At 35.9% G+C, this 14,105-nt stretch overlaps 1 protein-coding gene across 17 annotated transcripts in view; it reads left to right on the top strand.

Moving 5' to 3' along the window:
• ELAVL2 (ELAV like RNA binding protein 2) overlaps nucleotides 1-14,105 on the top strand; it is a 160,241-nt gene that overhangs the window by 83,080 nt on the left and 63,056 nt on the right. For 7 of the 17 annotated variants that reach the window (XM_055294064.2, XM_055294065.2, XM_055294066.2 and 4 more), the window contains one exon: nucleotides 5,311-5,554. In XM_055294064.2, coding sequence (XP_055150039.1) covers nucleotides 5,311-5,554 — 244 coding nt within the window. Of the gene's footprint in view, nucleotides 1-2,463; nucleotides 2,580-5,310; nucleotides 5,555-14,105 lie in introns of those variants that run through there. The other 10 variants (XM_055294050.2, XM_055294053.2, XM_063609828.1 and 7 more) reach the window with 4 other exon arrangements.

Here is a 14,105-nt window from a genome sequence, read left to right on the forward strand (position 1 = left end):
GGTGGTCCACCCACCTCAGCCTCCCAAAGTGCTGGGATTACAGACGTGAGCCACCGAGTCCAGCCTATTTAAGATGCTTTTGATTAACTACCTGGTTTGGTGGCTGTCTGCAAGAGGTTTGAAAATAGTGAAGAAGCTGATTACCGTAGTTTGCAGAATTTTTTAATTGTAAGATTATAAAATATAGACTGCTTTTCTCTCATGTGATCAGGAAACTATCGGATCAGTTTGACTTCCCAAATTCTTAACTCTTCCCAGATATGAGATATAAAGCATTTATTTTCTAAATTCCACTATCGTGAAAACAGTAGATGTTAAAATTCATGGAGGATCATTTAAATAAAAAGTTTGAAAGTCTTTATGGCTTTTTGGAAGTACCTGTGTGTACAAAAGTAGAGACAATCTTCTATTTCCCAATAAAACCTACGCTTTCACCAAAGTAACAACCATTTTACCTTGGAGCCCAGTGACAGTTTAGAATATTCTAGATTCATCTATGCTAAAGTGCCTTTTCATAAATTATTCCTTGGATAATAGGAGGAAAAGCAGTCTGAATTGGCACAAGTGATGTCTAAATTAAGAGGAGAATATATATTGAAACATTATTTTTTTAAGCCTTAAAATTAATGGCTCTGTTTCACTGGAATATGGCCTTTTTTTCTTTCCGAAGAGTTTCAGAGCCAATGGAATCTATAAATAGTGCACAGCCCAGTTGTCTGTGGTAGATTGAGTAGAGCAGAATTGCCTGTCCTTAAGTGAAGGGGAAGTAGCTTTACATTTTTAGTAACTGAATTGTTGGCCAGCATAAAGGTAAGGGCCATGTGAGCAACTTATTTATAACTTCCCATAAAGGTATGTGTCTGCCTCAAGCGGAGAGACTGTCTGGGGTGCTTGAAATGTAAAAGTGCAGTAGAATCATTTTCCATACACAGCCTTTCTATCTAGTTGGTGCAGTAAAGTGATTGTTCACCTCCCTGAGGCTTTCAGAAAGAGGGGTGTCAATAGATTAGCTCATTAGTGTCCACCTCCCATGAAATAGAAGGGACTGAGGCAGTTAAATTAAAATCTGTTTTATGTAGTGAGGAATGTTTAGATTGAACTCCTGAGGGTATTCAGGACATACATTTATGCCTGCTTTACCCTGCTGGGTGTGGTCCTGCTCATGTATTCTAACTACAGTTGGGTTCTTATAAAAAATCTTTCATGGGTGTAAAGCACTTTTTCACAGGTTCAGTTAAACCATAAGTAGTTTTTTGAAAAATAAAGAACATAGGGTCAGACCAAATTCTCTTGTTACAGTGGGAGAACGGAAGAAGAGTAAAATATTTTCATGGCATCCTGTAAAAAAGTATGTCAACCCCTTTTGGTAGATGCCAGAAAGTGGAATCCATTGTTACTGGTGGCATTGCTAATATCAAGAGCAAATCACTTACAGTCAGGATTGCCTCTCAGGATAAAATTTTTATAATTATCAATAAGTAGAAAACAGTTTTGGACCTCTTCTGTTATTCAGTGTCTATTTTTAGAAACTAAGTTTTCTGATTATGTTCACCATTTGAAGCATCTGCATATATGGCAAAAAAAGTAAACTTTGGCTTTTGTGCCAGTATCATGGCTCTGTTTGGTAATTGGGCAAGTTGCAATAAGTGGTAAATGGCCCATTAACTATATTGGAGGCCTCATAGCAGCACTAATTTCAAATTGTGCTAGGTTTATAATTTACATATTAAAAAATGTTCACTTGATTTCATTCAGGGACAAAGCTGACATCCTATGCGAGCATTACTCCAAACAATCCTATTTATCGGCCCAATTACTTCAATTGAAAGATGCTGGTTTACTGCCTCTTAGTATATGTGAACAATTCTCAGTGAAACTATTAGAAACCGTTTGACTGTAGTGGCAAAATAACCTCACAGGGTTTCGATTCACTTTTAATTTTAAGTCCCAAGATTAAGGATCATTTAAAGTATAATGTAACAGTGTGGGCAAATATAGCTTCTCTTAATGTCCTGATATTTTGGGGAAAGAGTGCTTTTATGCAAAGCAATCACTTAGGAATTACATGATGACTTTTTCCCACTATAAAATTTCATTCACATTTCCTCCCTTCTCCCACATCCTTAAGAGATAAGACAGCCTGCAGTATTTTGCTTTATTTTACTTTATTTTTTAAATTTTTGAGGTGTGGTTTACATTAGTTCTTTAGAATAGATGCCAAGATAACTAGTTAATACTGTTTTAAAATCAGGCTCTTAATTAAAAATGCTTATATTTGTGCAAGAAAACTACATGTTGAAATGAATTTGGAAAGATTAGATTGGAATTGCCTCAATTTCAATTAAGCCACACTGCATGGACGTGCTGGGAATATCAATACAATCACTGTAAATTTTGTACAAACTGATTTGTTGCATTATCTTGCTCATCTAACATACGGTACTTTTTGTGTCCATATTGCAGACGGCAACTCCAAACTAACATGGCAGTCAGACTGTGTGATGTGGCTTCTCTGCTTAGAAGTGGTTCGTGGGCAGCAGAGCCTTGGACCGGGGTCTGTGGGATTTTTCTTAAATTCTGTAGGCTACTTTTTTTTTAGCATGTTGGAGGAGTGCTGAGGCCATACCAAACACTTGAATCTTTCATTTGGCATACTAATTATTCTTACATTTAACCTATTGTGGTATGGCCATCATTAGGACTTAAAGCACATTGCAATTTTAACTGTAGTGGTATATGTAGCATCAGAACCATGCTCTCGTATGTAATTTTTTTACAATCTAAATTAGGATTTAGTGCAGACTCAAAAGAGTGACAAGCTTTTTTAAAAAAATAAAAAAAGTTTTGGTATGGTCTGAATACTAAGTTACCGTAATTCTATACATTCTGTTTACTATGTATTTTTTTGGTTACTAAATTTTGAAGTTATTTACAATTCTTTATGCTCCAAAAAAAAAAGTTGAAATTGTAAATCTGGCTGAAAATTATTTGCCCAGTAACTGTTGAAAGAGTTTGCATTCTGTGAACAGTTGTGTTGAGCCTATCAATGGAATATGCATTATTTGTAAAATATAGCACATTAGTATCATTTTATTCTGAGCAGATGGTCCTATAGCAGAGAGATGCTGTAATTTTCAGCGCACACAGCCTACTGCAGCTGTTCACTTGAATGTTGGCTTAGGAGCTCATTCTTGCCACCTGAACATGGAAATAAATGTGCAATTAAGTGAGGAGTGTTTGTTGTCCTTTCTAAATCTTGCTAATTTCAGTCAATGAACACTTTGTATTTCAAATGCTATCCCAATGAGCTTTAGTCCGAATCTCCCATTCGGGTCTCTCGTAGTTTCTACACCTATCCAGACTTTTCAGTAGTGATTTAAGTGTCTTTGGCCACTTTAATCTTGTAGCTCATTGTTTCCATAACTGCTGGTCAAGGATTAACCCCAGAAGAATTTTTGCTGTGAAAAGAGTGACCCACAGCTAATATTCTACAAACCAGAACAGTTACGTTTAATTAGGAAATCTGAAACTTCCCTTTTCAAATTCAAATAGATTTTCTAATTATAATAAAACCCATATCTTGAATTATTTAAGATTTTTAAATACAGATTTCCAAAGGTTTATTTTCCTTCATCCCTTTAAGTATTCCCTGAGAAAACTTAGCTTTCGTAGAGAAACAGCTTGCAGCTTGTAGAATAAATTCCCACTTCTTTGACAAGGAAATGAAGTCACGGAGGGGTTACAGGTTGTTGGATATTTCAAAAGCTATTCTGGATTTTGCCTCATGTTTTTTTTATCATGGCAGCACTGATTCTTATCCAGTCTGACCAGTCTCAGTATGTCCAACACTGCCTTCTTTTGTAAACATCTCCTGGCAGTAGAGATTTCTTCCTATATGTTTATCTGCTAATGTGCCCTTTTATTTTTCTTAGGCAATACGTGTTTTAAAAGACAGATTTTTCTCTTTCCTTGTAACCCTCTTTCCCTTTACTTTGCTTTTTTTCTTTGCCTCAAGTTCTTTGCCTTTTCTATGTTAAAGCTTCCCTAAAACTAGCATCCCATCAATTCAGAATTGTCAGTTTTGAGAAGTAGTTCTTTGTGGAGGTGAGAGATGTATGCAATATGAAGGATAATCCTTTCAGTGATGCTTTGATTTTTAGATTCCACCACAGTCTTGGCTCTCCAAAGTTAGGTAGTTACTGGAAAATGCTTTTGGAAAATTTGGGGCTGTGGTTTGTGACTCTTTTGCATAGGATTGGTTTTAGGAAACTAGATTTAATACTGCTTAATAAGTGATGTTTAGAGTAGCCTGAACAGTTTGAGGCCATTTTCCCCAGTTCTGTTCTTTATCTGGTGTTTGGAGTTTATAGATACCCTGTTACTTGCATTTTCAACAGGCTTATGTGCTCAAACGAGAATTCCTTGGGCTGGTCTGTTTGCAAAAGTTGATATATTTACATTGTTGTTTTCATTGATTGGATAGGTTTTCTTTTTTCTCATTAAAAAGCAGAGTCAAGGAGAAACACCATATCGAAGTGTTTGGGGATTTTATTTTGATGCTGTAGATCAGTCGCCTTGTTGGTAATTTTTAGCTGCCAAGGTTGACAAGAGTGTCCTATTAGATTCTACCAGTTAGACCAAGTATTCATAGCTCATTCCCAAGTTACCTTACAGTTCCTTTCCACTCCCTAAAATGTAGCATCTATTTTTTTCTTACCAATGGTAGAGAGATGATATTGTCCATCAAAAACATTTTCAATATGTAACCAAAACAGTACATGTTGACAAATTTATATTTTTAAAAGTACTCTTGCTCTTTGATTTTTAAGTTAATGGATATCTGTCAGTTTTAGAATATTGAACCTCTTAGGCTAACTGAAAATCTCTTCAGAGTTAGGTAGGTCATTTTTTCGTTCATTTTTGTAGCATGTTAAGCACTTTTATTTTCTAGTATGATTTTTAGTTAGGGTTCAATTCTGTGCCCTTTGCTACTTAATTTTCTCATCTGTGGACACTGCAGGTGAGTAAGGATATGTGAATAGACCCAGAATGTGATTCTAGAAAATGTTTAAGATTTAAATTGTGCTTATATGCATGTATGGAATATGTATGTGAAAATATAGTTGTAACCTTAAGATGAATAGGTTAATATGAAGTAAAAATTAGTGTAGGTGTTACACTTTGTTGAAGCATTGTTGTAATTTCAGTAGAACGACTTGTGTTTAGTGACAAGTGTTTAAATTCTTGGATGGGGTCTCTAATAGGTTATGAAATATGAATTCTGACACTTCTTATTTTCTCTGTTTTTAGCAGGTAATTGCTGCCATGGAAACACAACTGTCTAATGGGCCAACTTGCAATAACACAGCCAATGGTCCAACCACCATAAACAACAACTGCTCGTCACCAGTTGACTCTGGGAACACAGAAGACAGCAAGACCAACTTAATAGTCAACTACCTTCCTCAGAACATGACACAGGAGGAACTAAAGAGTCTCTTTGGGAGCATTGGTGAAATAGAGTCCTGTAAGCTTGTAAGAGACAAAATAACAGGTAAGCAGTTTTATGTAGATGACTCATATTTTAGGGATCGTGTCTCAGGATATGAGAAAATAATAAGATTACTGCTTGTAAATAATTCACTGCTGCAATTTTACATATCTAGATTTTCTCTCTGTTATTACATCAGCAATATGAAACTTAGTTTAAAGTTTTCTTTTTAAAGCATAAACTATTTTGGGGACAGTATATATTTTAACTGGACTTTAATGTACTCTGATCTGGACAGGATCTTTGGGAAATCTTCTAAAAGTATGTTTATCTGGGATAGCCAGTGTCATGTTAACTTCTATCTTTTAGTATCCTGAGTGTATTTAAGTTAGCATTTCAACAGTGAGATACGATATGTGTTAGGGAGAGGGGAAAAAAATCTTAAAATGTCTTTTCCTTATGTTAGTATAATCCTTTTGCTTATATATGATAAAATAAATGGTAGTGTTCACATTGTCAGCGTATAAACATTTTCACTGATACAATACCAAGTGTAATGAGATCTTACGTTCTGTTCCTTAACATGGTATATGATTGTCCTTCTGATAAAGATAAGGCCTTAATTATAGTACATTTTGAATATTAGTTAGTTGAAAATCTCCTTAGTATTTTTTAAGATTTGACTAAATTTTTAGAGTAAGCCAAAACCTAATTTAAGGAGCACGTTCTTGGGATAGAAGGGTTAATGCTTCCTGCAGGAGTTGTTTTCAAACACTAAAAATATATGAAATTAGACATATATGTGAAGTTAAACATTAAAAATATATGAAGGTAGACAGACTCTGGATTTTTCTTGTTAATTAAATTTGATTGATGGTGTATACCAAATTGCTTTACAAAGCTTATAACCAAAAATATAAAATGGAATATTTGAAATGAGTAAAAGATACTTACAGGCAGTGTGAAGAATGAGACCAGGAGTCTCAACTCTCACCTAGTCATGTGACGTTGGACAAGTCAGCTCTAGACTTCTGGTTTCCCTTGGCAAAATGAGGTAAAAGGCAGAGAAAAAGGGGGTCACACTGGGCCATTTCTAAGTTCGCTTTTGACTTTTTCATACATGGGACTTTGAGCTATTCTGTTAATCGTTACGGCTCATTCTCTCCAAGCTCTACAAGTGAGTTCTAGAGCCAGCCCCTGGGCTTGGCCTCATAATCATATTTCCTCAAGCTACAGATTGAGGTTCACAGAGAGAACCTACTGAAATCAAGTTAAAAACTTAAGTGCAAACGGATTGTCATTGATCCATATCAAACAGCCATTATATTTTAATTATGTTGCTTAAATGTTCACTGTGATATTAGGAAGGTGGTTCTTAAGTTTCTGAACACTGATAATCAGATGGATGAGAGTTTTCAATTTCTTTTCCAAAATGAGTGTGATAAGCATATGTGAAATTTATAGTTTTTAATAAGCTGAAAAAGGTGAAGAACAAAAGGCTGCTGTTATGTCTCTGTCCTGATGTTGAATTTTATCTTTTGTTTTTAAAGTAAAACAACATCCCTTACATGTGGATTTTGTAACCTTGTTAATATAAAAGATAAAAATATGATAAATGACTTGAGGGCTATGACACAATGCATTTTCTGATTGCTTTTCAGATGCAATTTCTGATTGCTTAGTAGATCAATTTCTGATTGCTTAGTAGAGCTTCCCTTACCATTAAAAAGAAAGATGCATGAACAGAGCACAAAAGTCATGTTTTGTTATGAAACTGTTATGAAATGATACATTTTGTCATTTTATAAGATGAAAATATTAAACAAATCATACATCTTTCATATTAGGCATTTGCCACAGGAGACATCTTACAGATTCTCACGTCTCACCTCTAGTCAATCTTGAATTAATCTTATTCTTCTGTAAATCTTTAGAGCTGTTATGTGGCAAAATGGGATAAATTTGAGTTCTTTATCTTCACCTCCTTTGCCTCTTTAGCTTTAGTGTGGTAGACGGTGGTGATAGAAGCACAACACATGGGTATTCTTTAATACATGGCTAGATACTAAAAAACTGTGTAAATATTTCTCATCCATTTCCTTCACCTCTGACCCCTGCCTATTGTCTTTTCAGTGGCTCGAGGGGAAGGATGTAATGGAGATTTCCACTGTGGTAAAATTTCTATTAAAAATATTTGGTAAGCAAGTAGAGTCCCCAAGAAATTCCACAATGGTCATGAGTATTGAAAGATGTTTCTAAAGATGTAAGACGTTTCTATGTGTGTGTATACATTATATATATAATATATATATATATATATAATATATATGATGTATACACATATATTTGTACACTATTATATATAGTATATATTTTTATATAGTTAACACATAATTGAACAAATTTGTGGAGTACAGTGAGATGTTTTGATGCTATATACATTGTGTAATGATCAAGCAGGGTATTTAGCATTTCCAAATCTCAAACATTCATAATTTCTTTGAGAGTGTTCAAAATCCTCTCTTCTAGCTATTTTGAAGTATGCTATGCAGTATTGCTAACCATAGTCACCCTTCTGTGGAATAGCACACCAGAACTTATTTCTTCTAGCAGTGACCCTGTACTCATTAACCATCTAGCCCCCTCCTTCCTTCTTCCTCTCTTCTCCACCCTCTAGTACCCACTATTGTGCTCTGTCCTCCAATGAGATCAGCATTTTTCGATTCCACCTGTGAGATCATGTGGTATTTGGCTGTCTCACCTCACTTAATATAGTGTCCTCTAACTTCACCTATGTTTCTGGAAATGACAGAATTTCATTCTTTTTTGTGGCTGAATAGTATTTCATTGTGTATATATAGCATATTTATTCATTTATTGGTTGATGGACATTTGGGTTGTCCATATTTTGGCTATTGTAAACATTGCTGCAATAAATATGGATATGCATGCATCCCTTTTGACAAACTGATTTCATTTCTTTTGGGTTAACATGCAGTAGTGGGGTTGCTGGATCATATGGTAGTTCTGTTTTTAATTTTTTTGAGGCACTTTCATACCATTTTTCATAGTGTATTTGGTGTATTAATTTGCTTCCCACAATAGTGTATAAGATTGAAAGATGTTTTTCAACCTTCATTTCATGAGATACTAGTAATTATTTCTTAAAATAAGTATTATATTGACAAGTTTAGGAAGTGCTGCACTCTGTAGTTCTTCATTTAAGATCCATACTCGATAATCACTGTATTAAGAACTATGAAAAATCCAGCAGTAAAGAAAACCTGTTTGATTTATAGTTCCCCAGCCTTATTTGATCATAGAATCTATTTGGGGACTGTGGGAAGGGTGAGTATCTCTCCCTGACAGTAGATTCCACTGAACATGGTGCTATAAAAGCTTTTGAAATGATTTGTTGTTAACTGGTTATCAGACCAGTTTAACCTGTTCACATCAATAACATATGAGCATGATTCCTAAAAGAAACATGTGATAATAAATTCAAAAGTGGAGTAGGTAAATCTGAACACTAGGCACCTCAACTTCTGGAAATCTTGTTTTGATTTGGACCACTGACATCTTATTTGTAATATGGGTTATAATGGCTTTTAGAAGGATCTCACTCGTTCAGCTTAAGCATAAACTGCTTTAGGATTTTTTTTTTCTGAGTTTCTTACTAAATATTTATATTGAGTAAAATAGTCTAGAAAATGGTAGTATCCAAATGTGGGTTCTGAGTGGTTGTACTTTGAAAAGTAGACATACTTCTTAAGAGGTAGTATTAATGTATCTCTAGCAAGGTTTTGAAAGAATTTGTGGAGCTTTGGACCCTGCCCTGTGGTGTGTAGCATTACCCATCTTGTGCAGTTTCTCAGTACGTATTTTAGGGACAGACCAGAGTTCTTTGGTCCTTCTCTAGTTATCCAGCTTATTCTACCTGCTGGGAAGCAGTTGGGACCCATTTCTGTATTCTGATTTTATAGGAGCCTGAGCGTTAATTGGGTTACAGGAAAGCTCTGGAGTCACTCTGCAGGAAGATTTGAAATCTTTCCTTTTCCCTTTTCTTAAATCTTTCTTAATACTGAGTTAGGAAACTATCTTTGAGGAACAAAAACATCTAGTTAGGAAAGTGTGTGCCTCTTAAGTCCTTGAAGAGAGTGTATAATTTTTAGACTGTGTCAGTGTTAGCAAATTAATGTCACTATTTTGATCGAGTGAGGATTAGGGAAGTACATTAAGAAATGTCTTCAGTAGCAAATACAATAATCTTCTGTAGACTAAGTTCTATTTATTATATTGTTTGTCAGGTCCGTCTCTTTGGGCTTCTGCCCAGCTGTATGCTTCAGCCTGTTTCCTGTCTATAGGCATTCATCATGAGAAGCTTCTGCTGCTTGTACAGCTTAGCTGACTTTAGTCCATCCCTTTGTGTTCTTAAATGCACTTTGGAGTCCTTGACACCTGCTGATGCTGCATTCTAGATGAACGAAATGGATTTTATGATGCAAGGAATGAGTAATAAAGTGTTACAGTCAGAAAAGCCCTAGAGGTGACCTTAACCAACCCTCTCCCTTCTTTGCCCTAAACATCATAGGTGATGAGAGGCCCAGGTTTGTGAAATGACTAGTTCAAGGCCACAGAGCTATTAAGCGGTAGAGTAGGGACCAGAATTCTGATTATCTTATGCTTTACCTGGATGTTTCCTCTTTGCCTCTTGTTGGAGGCAAGAGCTCACTCTTTAAAGATTAAGCACGTGGCCAACTGATGAATTTGTAGAGAGATGTGTAATTTTTACAGAGTTATCCAGAGGGCATCTTCTGGTGAGTGTGTCTTCTCCGGAAGGGGAATGGAAGGTTTTTGACAGTAAGGACTGACAAATACACCAAATGAACAAGAACATCTGTGCTTCTCTAGAAACATTATAATCAATGGTTGTGAACTTGATATTCTAGCCCAGTGGTACCCAAATTTGGCTCTACATCCTCACCTACTCACCTAAGGGAGTTTTGGAATCTGTTGTCAGAGAGCTTCCCAGGTGATCTTGAAGCCCGAAAATGTTTTGGCAATCAGACTGTGTCTCATGAAGTACGGTCACTGGATTCCTGCATTGGAATCACTTGTAATGAGTGCCAGAAATGTATGGTCCTGGGCCCTGTCCAGGCCTACTGAATCAGAATCTGTAGTGGGGACCTGGAATGTACTAGTTAGCTAGGAGTTATCCATGTCTTGAACATTTCGCAGGGAGATTGAACCAGGGATTTCCAGGTTTACCTGAATTCTAGATTTAGGGCATTATGGAAGAAGTGTTAACAATTGCAGTACTTAATTCCTTGGAAAGTTTAAGTTTAAAGTGCTGTCTCCTCCTCAGCATTGGTCTCTGAGTTAATTCCTAGGGTTCAGAACTAGAGATGTTGAGTTTATGTCACTAGGCTGTGTCTTTACTGATCTGATATGTTGCTGAAAGCACGTGCGCGAGCGTGTGTGTGTGTGTAAGTGTAATTAGGTTTTTGAAACTCCAGGGTAAACTGTTCTTTCACTGTCATTTTTCCTTTCTTCTAAAAGAATGGCTAGAGGAGTAGTTAGTGGAAGACCCCAGGTAATGAGTATTTCACCCTTACTCTGAGTTGTTTGAGGTAGGTCTTGTACTGACTTCATCAGCTGCTAACTAGAAGCTTTGACAAAAGGGGAAAAAACAAAAACCCAAATATAAATTCCAGGAGGCCCACAGAGGTGTTGATTACCTCTGAATAGGTAGTGCCTTGCATGATAAGGCTCCTGCCATGCCCCAGCACCCCTTAGGGCTAGTATCTTAAAATCTTTTTTATTAATATATGAGTGTTCTTAGCTAGGTTTATCTTGTGTCTCTGCTTGCTGAGAATTTTAAAGCTATTTTTGATCCTTCTTTATTCTGTCAAAATAATGTGATTTCCAAACTATTTTAATGGCATAGGATTCTCTTCTTTTTAAACAAATACAATCTTAGCTCCTCAGGATTGAAATATGTAAGTGGTATTTTATTAGACTAATGGGAACCTTCAAATTTAATAGCACTTATTTCCTATGAGTCAATCACAGTGAACACAAAGCTGTTTTGATGAACATTAATTTGAAAATGTGATTTTCGTATGTCAGTTACAGTTGTACAGTGAGCATGTGAAATGTCCATAGTATCAAGAGATCAAGAATTCTAATTCTTGCAGACCAGTAGTTGGAAACAGCAGGGTGGTTGGGTGGGTGGTAACTTAATAAACACCTCACTTTGCAAACTCTGTATGCTATTTAATTAGAAAGATGGCAGAAAGGTTGTGTGTGTTCTTAGGTCTGTAGGAAAGGAGATGACTGCACAGGGGTAAATGCTTTGGTCCCCAGTGCGTTAACTGTGGAATACAGTACATTTGAATCTATTTTTAGATTTTAGTGACCAAGTTTGTATAAAATGAAATTTGTGTCAAGTTTGTGGAAACTCTATTTTTGGAACATCTCTCATAGGTAAAAGGTAATGGAGAAACTTTATTTGCATCTTTACTGATGTATCTTTAAACTTAATTATTTTTTCATTATATCTTGTTTCTTTGGCAAAGGTCATGCAGTCATTTAAAAAATTTGGTGTTATCACTATAGAAGCTTCATATAAAATTTTGGAGAAAGACTTTAACACTTATTCTTCTAGGTTCACTTTTTACTTGAACCTGGGTATTTTTATAGAACAATTCTCAGTGTCAGCCTTGATTAGTTTAGTTGAAAGATTACAGGATGATGAAACTAGAAATTTGTAACATTTTAAGAAATCAAATACAGTACAGTTCTTTATCATTGTTAGGAAAAACAACTTCTGTCCTGTTTTGTTTAGTACCTGGGGACTTGGAAATTAATTGGAGAAATGGCACACAATTTTTGTTCATATTTTGTGTTTGGGAGTTGACAGAAAAGTATCATAAAACTCAAGTGGTCAGGGTTGGGGGGGGGCTTATATACCATTTTAACAAAGGAAAGGTTTGGACTTTGCAGAATAGGAAATTGTGGGGAAGTGTTCAGAAAATAGTAGGGGGAAGTAATGACAGATGAGGGCACTTTTAACAAGGTTGGTTTATACAGAACTGTATGCATAAACAATCTGATGTCGACTGTCTCAAGTAATGAGTCACTTACCTCTGAACTGGTACAGGACAGAGAGACATCTTCCCATGGGAAATTTATACTCTGCTTTTAGGGAGAAGGGGAGGGCAGAGAACTCTTCTTGCATCTGTTGATTTCTCATTTTCCTCAGCCTAAAATAATACTTAATGCCAGCCAGGCTCAGTGATTCACGCCTGTATTCTCAGCACTTTGGAAGGCCAATGCAGGCGAATCACCGGAGGTCAGGAGTTCAAGACCAACCGTGGCCAACGTGGTGAAACCCTGATTGTACTGAAAATACAAAAATTAGCTGGGTGTGGTGGTGCTGCACGCCTGTAGTCCCAGCTACTCACAAGGCTGAGGTGGGAGAATTGCTTGAACCCAGGAGGCAGAGTTTGCAGTGAGCTGAGATCGTGCCACCGCACTTGCATTTCAGCCTGTGCGACAGAGCAAGACTCCGTTTCACAAAAACAAACAACAACAATAAAAAAAACTTAATGCCAAAGTGGAATATTTTGGGGTGGCAAATCTGGACCTTTTCACCATTCAGTAAGTTAATTCCCAGTTAACAGCTCTTCATAAATCAAAGAGCTGCTTCTTTAGATAACCTGTGGTAATGAAGCCTTTAATGGCTAGTTGCTAGGAAGAAGAAACACCTGTTTGAGGATACAAAAAAGTATGAAACAGTATTCTTCTCTAGTAATTCATTAATCATCCAGATTTGTTTCTCTGATTTCCTGATATTGATATTTGTGTTACTTGGTATTTTGTTCCGTTAGAATAAAATGTAAAAAAAAATATGTGTCACTCCCATGAGACAGTTATACAGTTTTCCAACAGCTTTCTTAGAATGTTTACTGGGAAAATAAAGTTGAACCTATGGTGTAAATGAGGTTTAGGAGTTTTGATTTTGTGCTTTCCTAGCCCTTATCAGAGGAACTTCTAGAATAGCCATATTTGCCTTACCAGTAGATGAGGAATAGTCTTCAGTAACCTTTCTCTTTGTTCCTTTGCTAGTTCAATAGAAAACACAAACTTTATAAATATATTCAAATTCATAGAAAATAAAATTACAGTTGAAATTCTCTTGTAACATTTGCCCCTTTATAATTTAGCGTAAGAGTGCATGTGTGTTATTTGCTATTCCAGACTTTTTCTGAGGGGTAGTCTTTGTTTACTTTGCATCAGGAGATTGGTGGTATAGAAGAGACACCATTCTCAATGTAAGTGCTTGTCATAGGAATGATGGAAAATGTAGATGAAAAAGAAGATGGTGAACTAAAATGGAAATAGTTCAGTTAGGAGATTAAAAACAGTTAAATTGTGATATGAACTTGTTGCTTCTTTTTTTGTAATTTATAGAATTTTAAAATTCTGTTTCTTCTCTGGTATAAAAATGATTTATACCCCTGATTTTTATGATGTAGTACAAAATCAACCTGTTTTTGACAGTTTTCATTCTATTTCACTACCTTAACTATGACACAGCTTTGGCCACCAG

The sequence above is a fragment of the Symphalangus syndactylus genome, chromosome 9, assembly GCF_028878055.3.
Source record: "Symphalangus syndactylus isolate Jambi chromosome 9, NHGRI_mSymSyn1-v2.1_pri, whole genome shotgun sequence".
Taxonomy (NCBI): Eukaryota; Metazoa; Chordata; class Mammalia; order Primates; family Hylobatidae; genus Symphalangus; species Symphalangus syndactylus.